The sequence below is a fragment of the Pelmatolapia mariae genome, linkage group LG10_11 (assembly GCF_036321145.2).
Source record: "Pelmatolapia mariae isolate MD_Pm_ZW linkage group LG10_11, Pm_UMD_F_2, whole genome shotgun sequence".
Classification (NCBI taxonomy): domain Eukaryota; kingdom Metazoa; phylum Chordata; class Actinopteri; order Cichliformes; family Cichlidae; genus Pelmatolapia; species Pelmatolapia mariae.
Window position 1 is genome coordinate 7,286,392 of NC_086236.1, and position 19,914 is coordinate 7,306,305.

Here is a 19,914-nt window from a genome sequence, read left to right on the forward strand (position 1 = left end):
AAGAGCAAGCGAGGGGGAAGCGACTGCCTTGAACCCCCCCCCCAATACAACTAGATGGGGGGTAGGATTTTCCCGAGAGGCTCAGAGTTATTAGAGTCGTTACTGTGACCTTTATTTGCCCCTTGGTTTCGACTGAACCCGGTCTGACTTGTGTGGGGGGGATTAGCGTGGCTGTCATATTGTCTCTCGGAGGGACAAGACACACTTTGCAGTCAGCTGGGTCAGTTTGCGTTCGCAGTGACGACCGACCGTGATCCCCAGAAGGTGAACACATGCTGCGAGAGTGCGAGAGAGCGGCACTACATGCATATTTATATTTGCACGCTGCATCTGTTTGTGATGATGTTCGGCAGTTGGGTGTACCATTAGGGATACTTTCTCTTTTTTTAATCAAATTATATCAAATCAAAACTCAAATGGAAACCTCTAATTTGAGAGGTTTTAGACATTTTTGTCTTTATTACTAAAGGCGTCTTCAAATAAAACGATGAATTCGTCTGTGGGATGCGATCTGAACCTCATTTTGTTTTCATTTGGGCAAATTGGCACCGTTAGAAGTGTGGCAGATTAGCTGTTTGCAGTCCTTGTTTACACTAGGCTCATAGACGTGCAGACGGCTTTGATGCCAAAGAGAAATGATTATTCTGAGGCAAGTGCTACAGTTATGAGCCTCTCGTTTTTTTTTCTTTCTTTGATTTCCAGGCAGATTTAAGGAGTTTTATTCACAATCGGCTTCAAAGATAATGACATCCTCTGGCAAGTGAGAGTCGCGCCGAATCTAAAAATAAGTGTATCAGTTCTGTGTGTTCAGTTTTGACTACGAGGAGTGTCGTTTTATGCAGATTTTGGCAGCTACACCCCCAAATTCCTGAATTACCTCCGTCTGTGTCACAACCCCTGCTGTTCAGAGGCAGGGGGAAATCATTTGGCAAAAACTACAATCAGTAACCAGTAGCTGGTTTTAAAGCATCTGCATGCACATTTCCTTTTAACCTCTGAGTAACTTTAGCTCATAAGTGTCCATCGCAGAAGGAAAATGTGAGCTTTGCCAGCCAGAAGTTGGAGACTGGAGGAAATAAGAAGATTTTATGGACAACGCTGTGCAGAATATGTTGTAGTTTTTGGAAGCTCAAGGCAAACAAACCACCCAACTGTGTAGCCCTTCAATAATACAAGAGACATTAAAAGAGAGACGGGGCACTGAGAGATTTATGAGTAGGTTTTTCTGTTAACCAAGAAAAAAGACTTGAATGTTTTACAAGAGTGTCCTGGTCAACAAAGACAGTAGTACAGTCATAAATATTATAAATTAGTAGGATGTACGCCCACATTCAAATCTATACACCACTTAAGTACAGGCAATAAAAATGAAATACAGCAACTATCAAATTTATGACCTTCAGTGTTGCTTACTAAGTTATTCATTTTTAATCATGGTTTTTATTCCAGAAACAAAGGTGATACTATTCATGCAAAACATTAAAATCCTGGAGTAACTACATCCAAATCACTTAAAATCACCTTAAATTCATTGAGATCAGTTCCTTCAGTTTTATTTCATTCTGCAGCTGATTTCAGGAGACGAGAGCTGCAGTTTGAACGCTGTTTTTCCAAATTTAGTGTCAACCTTTGGGACAGAAAGAAGAAATGAGTGTAGGAGTCTTTGGGGGAGTTCAGCAAAGCAATAGATGCTGCTTTATGAACACCAAACTGAGAAACGTTTAAGGTGATTGTGATGATGTACTGATTCTCTGGTTTCCTGTCTGTAATGTGAATAAGCATGGCATTTGTTCAAGTCATAAACAGCGCTTTAAAGCTGCATTTTTATTATTTTATTTTTTTATTTTTTTATTTTTTTATTTTTCGATGGCCACCAAGGAACCAGTCATCTGGATGGAAAAAGACTGCTGTCAGTGGGAAAAGCTTTCTTCACGAGTTTCTTAGTCTTTAATCAGAAAGGAAGAATCCTGGGGGCGTGCTGGTTGGCAAATAGCTTGTTGGTCACAAGATGTTTGCCCATTAGTTGGGTAGCCGCCTCTGAGAGCCTCTGAGAGCCGCCTCTGGCTTGATGTGAGGTGAAAACACCAAAATGGAAATGCAGAAAAAGCGCCGCTGGTTTTTAATCACTTTGTTAAACTTTATAACTTTGTTATTTGTTTTTTATGTGCACAAAAAAACTGGTAATGCCAACCAAACATAACAGTTGTACGTTTGGTCTTGAATATATGCAGACTACTGGCTCCAGTATAACCACCATGCTGGTCTTTGGAAGTCAACGCGACGTCACCACAGCTGTGTGCCATTTATACCAGCGCTGAGGGCATGGATTGGGAATTATGGAGTTTTCAAACTGTTGCAACGTTTCCCGCTGTATAATCTTTAAATCTAAATCTCAGAGCTTCTGTGCTGATAGATTAATTAAAATGGCAGCAAAAACTGAACCAATTGTACCTTTTGTATATTCAACGGCAGCAGCACAATGTACAAAGTTACAAAAATCCAAGAGGTCAACAAACGGCCAGAATAATACCAAACCGATGGCTAGTTCCAGCAGAGGTGACCCTAACCCGTACAGAAGAACAGCGAGCATAATGAGTCTTTCCCGTGAGGAGCAACTTGTCTCTCTTTGCTCTCTGTCCAAAAAAAGGAAGCAGACGTCATCCTTCCACCCACCAGTCTGGTACTCATGATAGTTTCACTCGCATGGCTGTTGCACAGTGCTGCTGTGTCATCAAAGCACTGTCTTCTTTCATTTTTAAGGTTGTAAACACGGTAATCTTTTCCCATCTCTGCCTTTCAAACAGGTGCACGACGTGAGCGTGGCCCCACTGCGGTTCATTAGACACTTGTGGTTCACTCGGCTTCACCTTGAAGTCCATATAAGTGATTTAAGCCTACAACCTGTCCGATCATCTGACTTTGTCATTGTTGAGATTTTTCCAGATGTCAAACCATTAAATTAGAGCGTTATTATTAGATTTTTAACGTTAAAGGAGTGTTGAGCATTCATCAGCGTCTGACAGTTTGCTGACACGTTAAAATGTCGAAACATAATCTTGTCAGCCATCACGTCGCCGCTTGCTCGCTTAGATGCGATGCTGATGTGAGCCGGTTTAAATCCTTTGGTGGCATTTGCATTTATTTGTGATGCAGTTCTTATGATTCTGTGAGCTGCTGTCTCCTTCTTTTTATTTAAGAGTTTCCTGCATTTGTTTTTTTTATGATATTGACAGAGACTTAAATCATTTATGTACTTGTCAATATGATAAAAATGCAGGTATTTTTGCCCGTCTGCGAGCACAAGTGTGCTCTCATTGTGATGTTAACTAAGAAAATGCAAATGAGAAAATGAGAGAATGGCAAGAATGAGCCCCCGGATCAGCCCAGCCTCGTGGTCAAACCAAACTGCAACCGGTTTCCCAAAATAGCTCAAAGTAGAATATTTACAGCCCCTGTTTCCCCTTTTTACTAGCCAGAAAACGTCCACCCCATCACCAGCGTCTCCTCGTCAGCACATACCCTAAAGGCTCTTTGTGATTTGGAAAATAATTTTCTCTACTGCGGTTTCTTGGTTTCTGGATTTTTTTTTTCTTCTTTTCCAGCTCCCTTTAAAGTAATCTTCATGCATCAGTGTTGTTTCTCTTTGTCGTTGCAGAGGCTCATGTGCAGAAGCACAGCCTGCAGACGGCGCAGAACCTCCTGCAGGAAGAGGTGGCACGTGCAGAGGAGCATTCAGAGGTAAAAACACACAGACGCGCAAAAGCTGTGAAAACTGAGCTGGTTTCTCTTGTTCTTGCAGAGAATCAAACAGTCTTTCATCACGTTGGCAGCGCTCTTGCGGCTGCTTCTCAAAAGCCTTTAGTCTAGCTGACAGCCCACCCTCTTCTGTACAGTCTGATCTCGAAAGCCACGAGGCATGCTGTACATACAGTGAGCTCTACCCACTTCACCAAAGCAGCCTCAGCAGCGATGCCCCCACGTACACGTGTTTAGTCAGCACTGCATTCAAACTGCTGCCTCTCTGTTAATTGCCATTTTTCTGCAATAACTACCAAGTGTCCTTGCACCATTGAATTCTGAAGACAGGGCTCAAATCCATTTAGCTGCAGGCAGAAAGAAGAGAAGAAGCACCATATCTTAGATGAGAAAAGACACAGAATTTAGCTCAACATAGATCAATGTGAAGATTAATGTGAGGCTTCAGAAAGCGATTAAGGAAAGACAGAAAATGTTTTCATCTTTCCAGACTTTTCTCCCGACCCTCTTGTTTATCCTAACCTGACTGTCATTGAAAACACTAATGACTAGAATATGCAGTCCATGCTACTGCAAAACAGGCGTCGTCTCGATCCCTTTCTGGAGATTTGCAGAGACTTTTTTAAAGTTAAGGATTAAAAAAACAGAGCAGACATGTCTGCAGGAGACGTACAGGTCTGTCTCACCTCAGTCCATCACAAATATACACCTAAACCTATCATGTATGGTCACTGGCCACTTTATTAGGTACACCTTAGCATCTTTTCCAATAGCACCTTCTCTCCTCAGCTCGGCTCAACTTTGTTTTTATGGTCTTTCCATCAGGCATCAGACAAACTCCTCATTTTAGAAACTTGGTAACGAGGGAAATGGCCCACTGCCTCTTCAAAAAAAACCCCAGCAAGAATACAATCACCTCAATATCCACCCTTGTTGTGTTGTTTGTATCGCATAAAAATTACATCACAGGACTTTTGGGCCACCCACATCGAGGTGGCACTAAATTGTAATGGAAAACATCCAAAACTCAAACACTGCTAGTGGAAAAGAAGCACTTGATAGTAACGTGTTGTCTTCAGAATTGCCTTAATTTAGATTCAACAAGGTGCTGGTAACATTTCTCAGATTTTGGTCCACATGGACACGATAGCATCGTACAGATTTGTCAGCTGCACATCCATGATGTGAATCTCCTGTTCCCCTACATCCCAGAGGTGCTCTATTGGATTGAGCTCTAGTGACTGTGGAGTCCATTTGAGTAGAGAGAACTAATAGAGATGTTCAAGAAACCAATGTGAGATGATCTGAGCTTTATCACATGGCATGCTATCCTGCTGGAAGCAGCCATCAGAAGATGGGTACACTGTGGTTATAAAAGGTTGGACATAACATGAGCCAATAAAATATCCCCAGATATTTAGCCAGCAACTCGTTGAGTTTGTTCAAATATTTCCTTTCTGAATGAATCTGCTAAACAACAGTTTACCACAGTCACACTTCATTTTCATGCATGTTATCTGGCTACTTTGATCAGATGCTTTGTGTCAGTAAGAGCGAGCCCATTTCTCATACAAATATCCCCAGATATTTTATTGGCATATAGATATAGAACTGTCTCAACCAGTTCTAGTGAGCCTGTGTGAACTGTAGCATCAGTTTTCTGTTCTGCACTGACAGCAGTGGCACTCGTGTGGTCTTCTGCTGCTGTAACCCATCTGCAAGTTTTGACATCTTGTGCATTCAGAGATGCAGTTACTCAAGTGTTTATGAGTTCATGTTGCCTTTCTCTACACAGAAAGTCCCAGTAAATCAGCCAATCACCAATAACCTTTCTGATGTTTAATTTAAACTTCAGCAGGTAGCCATGTTATTGGCTGATTAGGTATTTGCATGAGCAATGAAGAGATGTACCTAATGAAGTGACCAGTGAGTGTACGTCTGTTCCAAACATAAGGGATCAATCTCCTTAATTGCCAAAAAGTTGATGCTCATTCCTACTTAATTCCTTACTCTGCGTGGCCAAATCCTATGACTCACTAAAATGTAAATAGTTTCCAAATAACTCTAAATTCACTCTGTGTTGGTGGGGTGATCCCAAACAGCTGCCTGTTGACTTTAAAGGGAGAAATGGGCTGTCTTGTAAATTAAACTTGATAAGAATTTGTAAGTAAAAACTTTAGTTTAAAAGATTCGCCACATCCAAACAACCCACACATGCCTGCATGAGCAGCAGAAATGAGACTGACAACAATGTTTTTGGACAGTCTGATCACAGCAGCTCAGGACACTTCACAGCTACAACTGTCTGTAATTGATTGTCCACTAGAATATAATTTAGCCAGTGCCTTTGATTTGTTCTGCAGGAATAAACCAGGCTGTGAATGGATGATCAAGATGAGCTCATCACTGTAGTAAATAATACCTGCATGTAGGCCTGTACTGTGTAATTCCCATCATCCACTGGCATGACAAATATCCACAGCCCAGTGAGCACGTTCAGCTCATCCCATCTTCATGACTGTCCAATTTAAGATGATTACTAAACAGTGGACAGTGCCGTGCATGGGTAGATTTTTGGAGTCGTACTTCTCTTGCCTGCCTGGCCGGCTCATCGTGGATTACTGGAGGATTTTTCACAGGCAGTGTTTATCAACATCACATCGGTCATTTTTAAAGCCCAACTGGAATTAAACTGACAGGCTTTTTCTGCTTTACGCACACAATTCAAATGGGGAAGAAATAGCTGGACAATCAGCAGACAGTTCACGTAGAGGGAGAGGAAAAGAGAGCTAAAGCGGCTCATTTTAGATGGAGGATATAGCTTGAATACGTAGAATAATATTGTAAGGTAAAGAGTGAGAAGCTGCATCAAAGTACAGTATGAGGTAAATAAAGATTAGTTTGAGCTACGAGTTACCAGCTGCACTGGTATACCAGTGATAATCTCATGCATTATAGAATTTATTCTAATACAGTAATACACCATAAAACCAGCCATCCGTGCATTTTCTGATTCATATCTGGGTCTGGGCTGTGCAGGCAGCAGTCCCAGCAGAATTGCCCAGACCTCTTCCTTCAGCACTTCAGAGGTATTCCCAAACCAGCCAAGAGACATAATCTCTCCAGTTTATCCCGGGTTTACCCCGGGGTTTCCTCTTGGTACGACATGCCCAAAACACATCAGCTGGCTCCTGTCAGTGTGGAAGGCTTTTCAACAACTTCATATGCACTGCTCAAAGAAACTTAAAGGAACACTTTTTAATCAGAGTATAGCATCAGTTTCCATTTCCATCAAACAATATTGCATCTCGGATGAGAGGTGAAACGTCTTCAAGCAACTTTAAGAAGTCCAGACGCTTTTCTTTGCAAACTCCTTTGACTACGATGACCTGGATGACTGAGGACCTTCACAGACATAATTTACTGATGATAATGGTTGTAGCTGCTGTGATACTTTCTACCAAAACAGGCGCAGCTTGATGACATCATCAACATGCGCTATCGCGATAGAGCGATATAGTCAAAATCTCTATCGTTGGCCAAATCTATATCGTTTCTATCGTATATCGTTTATATCGCCCACCCCTAATTGCATCCTTTCCTTCCTAATACATTATCCAGTATGTATCAGTGTAGTTATCAGCGTGATTATTATTTTTTTTAATTGCGACGTGATGTTTTCAAAGTGTTCCTTAATTTTTTTTGAGCAGTGTATTTGGATTCTCATCTTATTTCACCAAACAGAGTCAAACTGATAAAAAAAAGTTTTCTTGGTCTTCTGGTTGCTGTTTAGTTGAAGGCTTGTTTTATATTTTCCCCTTCACTTAGTGTGAAATTAATGACCAAATCTTTGATTATATGACTGGTATTGGTCTTTTCTTTTAAACATCTTACTTTACTTGTAGCGCCTAAACATTTGCACAATCCTGTATAAACTCTGAGTGCTTGGAGTATCCAGAGTGTGCTCTGTGTAAACATAAAACACTTATAAGTAGACTTGAGGAAGGCCTTTGCTGGAATAAAGCATCAGCAGCGATGTTTTGACATTTATCTTCGTCATGGCGGTGTGCGGCACATACACAATGTGCCACGATAACACAGCGGTCCTGTTTAAATCCTGCACGCTCCTCTGGCCTCAATCAGGACTCTGAGGGAGTCTCATCCCCATCTTCAAACCCACACTTCTGCACCCGGCTCAGATTGATCCGCCCAGCACGCCTCCCTCCCCCATCTCGTGTGGCTGCAATCAATACCAGCACGACTCAGTCATTGGATCGGCTGCTCGCTGATTGATTAAGCAACACCCGGCACAAACCAAGCAGCCTCACTGAATGAGAAAGCACACCTGAGAGCAGACACATTGGTAAACATCCCGGTCTGCTGCTTTACAAACAGCCTCAGAACAGCTTCAGCTGACGGGATTTTAAACTATTGGGCGACACATGAAAGAATTTGTAAAAATATTCAAGTCGGCGTTGAATAAAAGCTGTACAGTTTACTGGGCTCGAATCCATACAGATGAAGCTGTTTTATGTCTCCACGGCTATCTGTGTGGATCTCATTTCAGATTAAGCCCTCACAGAGCGGTCGGTTCAGTGGGAAGCCATCTTGATTTTCATGGTCGTTCGTCAGGAGAGCTGACATCAGATACAGCTGTTTCCCAACATCATCTCTCAATTCACACTAGTCTCTCTGTGGCCTTAAAACTTCTTTTTTTTTCTTGGCCACCATGACAAACAGATCCCAGCCCTCGAAGACTCTGCACAGCATCATCTTCTTATTTTGTCGCCTTAAGTCAAACATTCTTCCATATTGGGAAGATTCCTCATCAGGTACCGACATGAAGATGGATATCTGATGAAGGAAACAAAACCCAAACGTGTGTTTGGCTTCCACGCTCGCATAGATTAAATCACCTGTCAGCCTCTGAGCTAACCTTGTTTTACTTGCGTGTACAGCTCTGAGCTGAGGGAACACAGCGCACGCTGGTTTGGGATTTTTCTTTCAAGTTGACAACGCTAGTTCACAGCTCCATTTTCCCAAAGGCCTGCTGGTAAAGTGTAAAAGCTGTCAGACAAAAACCCAGAGGGAAACATTGGTTCTTGTCATGTTTAGTCTTTGTCATACAGACCAAGGTTATTATTTTTTACTAAAACAAATGAGGAATAAAAAATTACCTAAGCAGTATTGTGCTGTTATAAATACTAATACATGATAACAACCAAAAAATGTGCATTCTATAAGGAGATGTGGCGCCAAGGTTATTACATTCAACTAAAACTAAGTGTGGCAAACATTTTAGACAGGAAAAAAGAGATGGCTTGGAGAAAAATGAGCAAATTTGTAGGATTTGAATTCCATCTAACCCTTTTCATTGGCCCAATGACTATTAATGGCAAATGTTTATAGGTTTCTTACCACACCATCTGCACTTAAAAAAACAAACCATAATTCCTGTAACAGGTACAGATGTTGGATTGAAATTTGTGCCACAAACAAGGGGCACCTTCGTGAAGGTGCAGACTACTGGGCTGAGACCATTAAGAATATGTGATTGTCACTTTCATATAAAACAAACGGCAGCAAGTTAGTCGCACCTGAGAAAAGTAAGAGCAAGAAAGGGAGAAGCGCTGGCTCAGCTATGTTGGGGGTCCAACAGGTGCTCTAAAGAAGACTAAACAAAATTCACATAAAAATGTATACAAGCCTTGTCTGCCTTCGCACGTCTATGATGTCGACCACCCTTTGCAACTATGATGGCTTCAACTCTTCTGGAAAGGCTTTGTGCAAGGTTTAGGAGTGTGTTTGAGAATATTTGTAAGATCAGACACTGATGTTGGACTAGAAGGCCTGGCTCACAGTCTTCCCTCTAATTCATCCTAGAGGTGTTCTGTTGGGTTGAGGTCAGGACTCTGTGCAGGCCAGTCAAGGTGTTCCACACCAAACTTCCTCAACCATGTCTTTGTGGACCTTGCTTTGTGCATTGCTGCACAGTCAGGTGGGAACAGTAAGCGGCCATCCTCAAATTGTTCCCACAAAGTTGGACGCATGAGTTCTTTTCATTGGATCTAAGGTTCCAGGCCCAACTCCTAAAACCCAACCGTCAAACCCAGACTCGTCCTTCAGACTGCCAGACAGAGAAGTACGATTTGTCTTTCCAGAGAACGCGTCTCCGCTGCTCTAGAGTCCAGTTATGGTGTGCTTTACACCACTGCTTCTGATGCTTTGGATTGCTCTTGCCGATGTAAGGCTTGGAAGCAGCTGCTCGTCCATGGAAACACATTCCATGAATCTCTCTATGTTCTGTTTTTGAGCTAATCTGAAGGCCTGGTGAAGTTTGGAGGTCTGTAGATAACGGCTCTGCACAAAGTCAGCGATCTCTGTGCGCTATGTGCCTGAGCATCCACTGATCCTCTGATTTTTACATGGCCTACCACCTCGTGGCTGAGTTGCTGTCATTCCCAATCGCTTCGACTTTGTTATAAAACCACTAACATGTGACTGTGGAATATTCACTAGTGAATAAATTTTATGACTGGACTTGTCGCACAGGTAGCATCCTAGCACAATAGCACGCTTGAATTCACTGAGCTCCTGAGAGCGAACCATTCTTTCACAAATGTTTGTAGAAGCAATCTGTAAGGCTAGGTGCTTGATTTTATACACCTGTGACCATGGAAGTGATTCATATGGGTGGAAATCACCTGGCGTTAGTGTTCAACGGTTAAGAAGCTGGGAACACCAGGAAAGATGCCAGGCTTTATTATAGATAAGTATGCAGCTCATACATGATGTTTGACTTGCATGTTAGTCAAAGTCGTGGCTCTTCTTCCTGTCCTGACTTTGGTTTCTGGACGTGTGCTGCTCAGTATGAACATTAAACTTAAATGTCACGTATAGTTTGCTCACTCCGGATGAAATTAAAAGCACTCTGCCTGTAGCAGCTGTTGTTTATTGTCAGAAAGGCCAATGTATTCTCGGGGACTGGGGCTCTGTTTGTTTCACAGTGTCCACGCCAGATGGAGAACCTCTCACAAGTTGCAGTGGGGGGAAGACACAGCGGGAGGAAATGTAATAAACCCCAAAATCCACCAGTCACATGACAGTGACTGTTAATGGAGGGTACTCTGCAGGAGTAAACATCCGCTTTAACAGCTGTTTTTGTGATTTAACCCCTCACTGTCACAAATTCATGCGTCTGTGTATCAAACTCTTCTGACCCACTGAGAAAATTACTGTGAAAATAATAAATTATATACAGTGTTTATGACCCATTTTTAACCCTCAAGTGACCAAGCTGCTCTGGCAACTCAAATCACCAACTGGGGGTCAATTATGACCCAGTTATATTCCATACAGGAATATTTCTTTAAACATTGCCTCCATGCTTCAGTTTCTTTCTGCTTTTACATCTTCTTTTTCAAATATTTTGTGCAGAAACACTAAAAGTGAAGACTTCTGCAGCAGTATATTTTGCAGCTCTAGCAGCAAAACATTGTAATACAGTGACTGCAAGTGGCAAGTTAGAATAAAATCAAAACCTATGCTATTTTATGATAATAATGATTAAAAAATCCCTTATTGTCTTTTATCCAGTCAAATAACAATAATAAAAAAAAACTTTATTTACACAGTAAATTTCTTAACAAAGTACTTCACAGAAGTGTAGGGGCTTATTTTAAGTCCTCAAAACACTTAAAGTTTAAAATAAAGAACAAAGAAAAAATGAACAAAGCATAGAAAACCCTGATGCACATCATTCAAAAATACTATTTTATTACTAAAATGATATTAATGTATTATAATACACAATTTGCTCCTAAGTACCTTCAGTTTTATTTATTATTATTAATCAGATTTTGTTTTGCTTCTTTTTTTTGGGGGGGGGGGTTTAAAGATGAGACAAGGATTTTGTGAATAAATCTTCTGTATTCTGCTACTTTAGGCCTGTCAGCCATGGCGTACTACAGAGCATGACAATATAGTGATCAAAAAATGAAATTGAAATAAAATTAAATGTACTGTTGAAAAATACGATATTTCATGTTAACTTTAAAAAAAAGAATATGAAGAGCTGTTGGAAGTAGATTTGTGACAAATTCATGGTGGGAAGCAATTTTAAAATTAAAAATGTATAAAATGATTCAGTTTGGTCACTTTAAAATTGAACATTTAAATCTTTTCAAGATTTAAATGTTCAATTTCATGGCATGCATTTTTAATGTCTCTTTGCTATTTTGGCTGATTAGGAGCTGATGAATGTAAAAACAAAGAATTACCTTTTTTTTTCTTTTTTCTAACCGGATTTTTTTTCTGAGAAAAATTAGATCCACATATGAGGACATTTGTTTTATTTTTGATAGAACAGTGGCAGTATAATGACCTCGTGGAAAATTAAAGGCTGTAAACACATCGCAGAAAACCAGGACCATCACAACAGTACATAATTGTACTACTTTATTTTCTTAATCTGGCCAATTTTTTTTTTTTTAATGCACAACATGCCAGCAAATAAAGAAGAACATGCAAATACCTGATAATAAAGATTGCAGGTTTTGAATCAAAAATCAGGTTTTATTGAAGGTTTTATTGCTGGTTGATGTCCAGTTCAGTCACGCTGTGCTCCCTGCATCACTCTGTGCTTTGACACATGTGGCAGAAACCAGGTCAGTGGCAGAAATCAGGTTATAGGGGACATCAGAGGACACATTTAGACCTGAAAATATCCATCAGCCACCTGACAGAGAAATCTGGTAACAAATTTATTAACAAATTTAGTTTTCAACCAAAAAAAAGCGAAACATTTACTAGATTCAGATCTTCAGATGTGACGATTTCTATTATTATTTAATTCCAGTTTGGTTTTTTGGTTTTTTTTAAATTAGTTCACGGTTTTAAAGCCAATTCAAAGAAAGTTGGCTCAAAAAGGGAGAAGGCTAACCTGACTTGTTTCAAACAGGGGATTTATGAGGGGCTGTGTAAGATACACAAGGATTATTTTGATCTTTGGATCATGCCGAGCCGCTCTAGTAGAGTCAAAGAATTAAGACATGTAGCCAAAAATGAGTAATTAGTCCCTGAAAACAGAATCTGTTTCTTTACAAATATGCCAAGGTTTTAAAAAAGTTCACTGTTCAGTCCTCACTAAGCTGTGAGTTAGATTAACTCTATTTCACATGTAAATATTAGAAATACAGTGACACACAGCTCACTGATCTTCACTATCATCTGATCACACTCCTCACAGCTCTTTTGTAGCTTTTGCCATGCACGTTTAATTAAAATCCCATTTAGAAACCTGATTATTTGTATACATGACCATGAAAATGACCTCCACCTTTATACCGCTTCTATGAAAATGCAGTTAAAGGACGTGTGCGTGTGTGAGAGAGAAGTCTAACAAATGTACAGTATCCGTGTTTACATCAGCTTCAAATGCTCAAAGCTGCATGGAGCAGGACGGCGTACCAGAGGTATCTGAACGTCTTTAAGCACCTGAAAAACGTATTATGTCCTAGATTACACTCACGAAAGTCGAATATTTTCTCTAGCTTTTCTTAGACAGTGGTGTCTGCTTTGTGTGATTTTTGTGCTCTCAGGAGACGGTAAACACCTACAAACAACCGAGCGTGGTTTGACAGTGGATTGTGTGCACACGCTTTCAGTTTGCACATCAAACACCGTCAGCTACACAGTCGAATGAGCTCAACAACTTGAAAAGAGGAGGTGTCAATTTTAGCAAAGATTTGAGTCAGTTAATTCTGTGTGTGTGTGTGTGTGTGTGTGTGTGTGTGTGTGTGTGTGTGTGTGTGTGTGTGTGTGTGTGTGTGTGTGTGTGTGTGTGTGTGTGTGTGTGTGTGTGTGTGTGGATGGATGGATGGAAACCAAATGGGAGTAACTGCAGGCTTGTAAAGAAAGTGGGTAAGCTTGCTTTTAATCGTTAAGTTTTAAACTTAATTTGGTGAACTCTAAAGAAGCTATGTAAGTATTGTGGAATAAATCTGAGTTTTGGTTTCTGGTATGTGTAAAAAAAACAAACAAACAAAAAAACAAACAAATAAAAAAAACCTGACTGTGATTAATTCAGTGATTACTCCATGAATAAAACTTGTATCGTCAGTGCTCGGTTCAGCCAGACGATGCTTGTATGGTGCTGAGAACACACACACACACACACACACACACACACACACACACACACACACACACACACACACAGTCTTTAAAGCTTTGCCAGAAGTAATAGTTGTAGGACATTTGTAGTAGTATTAAATTTAGCAGTGAAATATTGTGTCTGACAAAGTTCACCGGTAAACATCCCTGATCAGATTGAGCTTGTTTGAACGAGTCCCGCTCTGCTTAGTGTGACGTCCTGTCTGCTGATGCCGCTTTATTTGTCTACCCTGCTTCACAGGAGCTCCTGGAGAAGTTCATGGGGGGAAACGTAAGCCTGGACGAGTTCTTGGACTCCTTCCAAAGCTCCAGGAAGACGTATCACATCCGCAGGGCTCAGGCAGAGAAGCTGCAAGAGCTCGCTCAGGCCAGGAAGCAGCAGGGGAAAACCAAGAGAGCGGAGGAGTGCAAAGCCCCGGAGGTAAAGGACTCGGAAAAGCCGCAGGAGCCTCAGCGGCCGAACGGCTTTTTAGCGCAGGGACCTCTTAGAGTGTTCCAAGTACGCTATGGCCTCACGCCTGCCATTCTACTCCCTCATTACCCTGTTTCCCCGCCCGCCTCGGCGCCATGCCTTCAAAGTAGCGCCCCCACCGCTGAGCCCCAGCTGGGACAGACCCACATCCTCAGCCCCAGCGCCCCACTTCCAGGACACGGCCACGCGGTGGGCCTCAGGGTTATCGGACAGCTATCGGGAGGCTGGCCGGCTAACGGGCGGCCCGTTCGAGTGCAGCAGCTTTACAGGCCGAACCCTCAACAGCCCGAACCGCCGTACCGATAAGCCGGAGGAGGAGGAGCAAGGGGAGGATGAAAAGCCGACTCGAGAGGTCTTCCGAGACGTTGGAAGCAAACGGTGGCTGTCACAATCATGTAAGCAAAGACTGATCGAGAGACGGGCAGCGCTGCAGACGTCCGTTTCTGTTCTCCATCCATGACACACAAACGTAACACATCGAGGGAAGGCGAGCAGAGGGAGCGAGGCAGGGAGGGCTAGGGATGGGCTGTGATAGCTGGTAAACAAATCTCTCATTAAGCCTTTTTTTTAATTAAAGAACAACAAAAGCAGAGAGAGGAGCCGGCTGCAGATTCAGCTGGAGGAAAACTTGATTTGATGGAGGCTGAAATGAAAACTTCGGTGTTTGTTCAAAGTTTTAGCTTCACACTCAAACATTTTCAGGTTCTTATCCAAAACTTCTCGTACTTTGATTTTTTTGTGCCAAACTTTCTAACCCTTTGAGATACAAGTAGCCCAACTCTATTTTAAAGAAAAAACTAACAATTTGTTTTTTGGGTTTTTTTAAGCGTGTTAGTTGGTATATTTGTTTTTCTCCCACCTGCTGGGACTGGGGAGAACAATTTTCACAGGCCCTGATGACTTGGAGATCTACCCGAGTCACTTGAGCAACTGCAAAAGTTTGCAAGAAATCGCTAGATTGAAATCGGAGAGCCTGAAACAATTTAAAAAAATTAACACTGTGCCATCAACACTGCTGTGTTAGAAAGTTGGATGTTAGGTGCTTCTCCCCTTCACAGCTGCAGGAACGAATCTTAAACCTGGAAATGAGTTTGCACTTCCGGTTCTTCTTAGCTCAAATTAAGGCCCGTGTTTTACGTGAGCTTTACACTTTTTCCTCGTTTTGTTCCACAACATAAAAGATGCCAGTAAATAGTCCACTCGTGGATTCTGTGGAAGGGCACCAAACACCCAGCGAGCTTTAGCGGTGATAGTGTGGTGTTAAATCTTTTATAGCCTAAGATTATGTTGCTCAATAAAACATGAGCTTTTCTCTGTTACAAATCTTATTTTTCTGGCTTTTTTGGTTGTTGAGGCACATACGGCGACATGAACTTACTGCTTGGCCTGCGAATTATGTCGTCTTTTCAAATTTCTGTAAAAGAAATGTCTGAAAAATAGAGCCAGCAGCAGAGCAGAGGGCGATCGTGGATAGAGACCTGCAGGAAGAACACGGGCACCAGTTAAAGTGTGATATTCAATATTTTAAACTCTGATTCGGGCTGAAGCTTGCAAACAACACCAGTAAAACTAAACAGACATACAGTCCAGTACAGTTTCATGAAAGCTGTGTTAGCGTCATGTTGTTATAGTCTCGTATTTACCTGCCAGACTTGTTCAAGTTCAGCTCAGATGAGTGTTTTTATCCCCAGTGATCCGGGCCACTCGTGAATTTCGCTTATAAACAAACATATTTATACGACAGGCCGTTCTCTCACCTCTGCAACGCGCCAGCGTGGAGTTGGTGCTGTTTTTTGCCTCGTTAAATCACCCCGAGCGTTTTAGAGTCGCTGGTGAAGTACAGTAGCCTGCAGCTTTTAATTAAATGTGTCACATACATTTAATTAATATTTCATACTTTATGCTGCTCGGCTCATGTTTATTTAATCAAGCTGCCACTAAAAACAGCAGCTTTTCGTTACTGGAGATTTGACACTTGAAACGCTATCGAACCTCGTCCCTAGTGAGAGTTTTAACTGTTATTTTAATATATTTCAAAGAGATCGAGGTGAAGCACAGAGTTGCGAAGCACATCTACAAGCCGGGCGAGACGGACGAGTATGTCGTCGTTAATTTGTACAGCCGAGGACAGACGGAGACGCTCTGTCACCGACGTGAACGATGACATCAATAAAGTGGCGTTTAATATAAACTCTCGTCATCTGTCGCCTCATCGAATAAAGCGACTTTCATTCTTCGCGACCGCCGAGCAAAGTTTGAACAAAGGCGCAGCGTAGACCGGAGCAGGTGGTATTTATTAATAATTCCCAGACTTGAACCTCGCAGTGTTATTTGCAGTGTCATGTGTGTTAGAATCACAGACGATTACCCAAAGCCTTCTGCCTCACATCAGTGAGCGATTTATTTATTCATGTAAATCCTATTTTAAATGGCTGACTTCAAAGCTTCTTGTTTACCGTGCTAAATGAGGAGCTGCTTCTCCTTTTCAAAGCAGCCCGCTGTTTTCATTTTTGTTGTTGTTGTTGTTTTATTTTTTTTCCCCTCTCTCTCCGTCAAACTGAGCTGCAGAGTGAGGCAGACTTGATCTCTATGAGAATGCGAGCCCTCAGTAAAATGAGAGGAGGTTTGGGAGGTTTCCTTCTTCATTTTCTCATCACGCCATTTTGCATCATTTAAAGGAGGGGAAAAGCTTTGCATTGTAGTTGTAATGACTCTGCTCTTCAACATACATTTCGCTGATGAATAACTCATAAGTACGTGCTTACTAAAGCCTGACGAAGTACATGAAAATGCCTTTTTACAGCCCGGCGCCCAGTTACATGAAGCGCGTCACGGTATGGGAAGAGTTGTTATAACTTAAGTGGTGTATTGGAGGAAACACTTTTAGATGCACTAGAAGTGTGAATGGATTCCAAGGCTCTGAGTTCTTTAACCTTCAAGTGACCGAGTGCTGTGTATTTATACATGTGCGGGAAAACGAGTTCGTCCATCTACTTCTGCAACTTTTCATTGTTCTTTATTGGAACTGGTGCTGCAAAGATGATGTAGAGTTCTGTTTTTTAATGTTATTTGTTAGAATTTTTCACTTTTAATCTCCACATTTTTTTTTTCTTTCTCTCTTGTTGTTGTGGCTACTACTAGTGACTTGCATTTTTTTTTTTTAAGTGGATAAAAGTGATTTAAAACCATAATTATTATTAATTATTAGAAAATTTCATCACAGGTCAAGAAAACCCCACAAACTTGGACAGAGCCGTACAAAATGTGTTCCCATGTAGTTAAGAGCTCGGTTGCTTGAGGGTTAAAGGTTGTGTGTTTTGTTTTTGTTTTTTCTGTTTTGTTTTTTACATCTTTTACATTATTTTTTGTTTTTTTGCACATCATTTCTGTCCACTAGCATTCAGTTCAAAAAAGTCGACTCCTGAGATCTGAAAATGGTTTTATCTCACTACAGAGAAGCAGGGATGTTGTGGTGTGTTTGGGGTAAACGCAAAGCAAAGTTTGCATGGCGCGACCGATTGTCGCACATTTGCATCCTGTAGCGCTCAGAGAGGCGAAAATACGTTCTCGTATGTTTGTCACGGTCATGTGAGCGATTATCTAATAGATGTGTAAACGCTGTCCATTAAAGCAAATTTTAACCCTATTCGTTCGACCCCTCCCATGTGTTCTCCTGATGCCACAAGTGATCAGAAAAGGAGGAAAAGCTTATCGTTTGTGAGCAGCTGGAGATTCTCTTTTATATAAAGACAGAAAAAGGGAGGGATCTGTATCTGCTGCAGTCTGGATTAAAGTAGTTGTCTTGCTTGCTGCTAGTGGCCACATTGTCCACATAAAAAAAATAAGTGACTTCATTCATGAGGCAAAACCTCGCTTTGCACTTACTCTGAACACACCATTAGACTCAAAATGTCTGGGTAAAAAATACCGGTCATTGCTTTAAGAGTGCAAACACCTTTTGTATCCTGAGATCTTAGTATTTTTTTAATGGTTTAAAAGGTTTGCTTTTGTACTCCTGCTATTAAAAGGCAACTTGCAGATGGCGCATTACCTCTGATCCAAATAAACCCGCCTTTTCTCGGCCTTTTCATTTTAATGTTTGACTTTTATGAACTAATGTGTGTTTGTTTGTTGTTTCCACGTGTCTGTGTTTCTGTTTGTTTTTTATGCTGTTTGTGTTTTTATTTATTGTTGGGAAAACAATAAAGTAAATACAACAGACGAGAAGTCGGAGAAAAACACAAGCAGTCACTCTGTTTTAACCTCGCGCGTTCACGTAGGGCTGTTCGATATAACGATATATATCGGATGACGATAGAAAAACGTCTATCGTTTCATTTTACGCTATCGTTTGTTTCGTGGTGTCGCAAAATAAACTGTTTATGGCAATATTTTTTCATCATTTTGATGGTCACTGTAGTGGCTATATTAATTTCTTAAAGTTCTCTCTTTCTCTTATATTTAATATAACCACACTACGGACGGACAAGCGCTTGTTTTTTATGCGTTTTCGTTAGCAACAACGACGGTAAAACCACGGCGTGTCCGTTTGTTTATTTTCCACATAAACCTTTCACAATAAAGCTCAAGATCCTGTTGAGGCTTTTCAAAATAAAACGAGTCACGTGAAAGATGCAGAGTATTTACGGATGAGAAGCAAAAAAGAGCCGCCAGGTGCTAAAAAATAAACCTTAGACTCAAACGTTAGAACAGACTTTTCTCCGCAGCATGCTGTGTAATAAATACTTACAAAGAAAACAGTGGCCGTTACAACTTATGTCTAAAAATGTATAGTTCCATGCATCAGCTAAAACACTCGACTCCAGGTACACGACGCCCAGCTGGAAACACTTCACGCAAGTCGAGATGCCCGAGATTCACAGAATTTACAGGAAATGTTACATTTTTGCAATTTATATCGTTATATCGACGATAGATTTCTTAATATCGGGATATGAGATTTTTGTCATATCGCACAGCCCTACGTTCACGGGTCTTATTTTATTGTTGTTGATCGATAAAAATCGTGGGAATAACTCAGAATTTTATTTTAAAGTCTGTGTTCAGGTGTTCAAACATCCAGAACGATCTAAAAACAGAAAAAGATACTTTTTTAATTTCATTTAAAATATTTAAAAGATGGACCCACCTAAAACCAGGATTCTGTTTTGATTGTTGACTGGATGAATCTCACCTCGTCTTTCCATTACTTTTTTTTTCCACATGTGATTTCATGCCTTGGGCCACACTAACTTAAATGATAAAGTATCCTGTTAATGTGCAAAAATAAAAATAATAAATCACTAATTCCTTAATAATTAGAAACTTTTTTAAAATATGCTGATATGCTTTCGTTTGGAGTTGAGACATTAATCAAACGTCTCTATGATCAATATAAAGGAGATGGTTTAATCCCTCTCTGCTGTTTTTCCTGCACAACTAAGAATATGGAAAAAGCCTGAATTGTTGAAATCTTCCTTTAGCTGCACCATTTACAGAAAATTAACATCTGA

The 19,914-nt window shown here is 40.9% G+C and overlaps 1 protein-coding gene across 1 annotated transcript in view; it reads left to right on the plus strand.

The window, feature by feature from the left end:
• The window catches only part of vps37d (VPS37D subunit of ESCRT-I), a 46,876-nt gene extending 27,212 nt beyond the window's left edge, over positions 1 to 19,664 (plus strand). The window contains exons 3-4 of the mRNA XM_063488266.1: positions 3,656 to 3,738; positions 14,171 to 19,664. Coding sequence (XP_063344336.1) covers positions 3,656 to 3,738; positions 14,171 to 14,707 — 620 coding nt within the window. The 3' untranslated portion in view covers positions 14,708 to 19,664. The remainder of the gene's footprint in view (positions 1 to 3,655; positions 3,739 to 14,170) is intronic.
• The last annotated feature ends 250 nt before the right edge of the window (positions 19,665 to 19,914 follow it).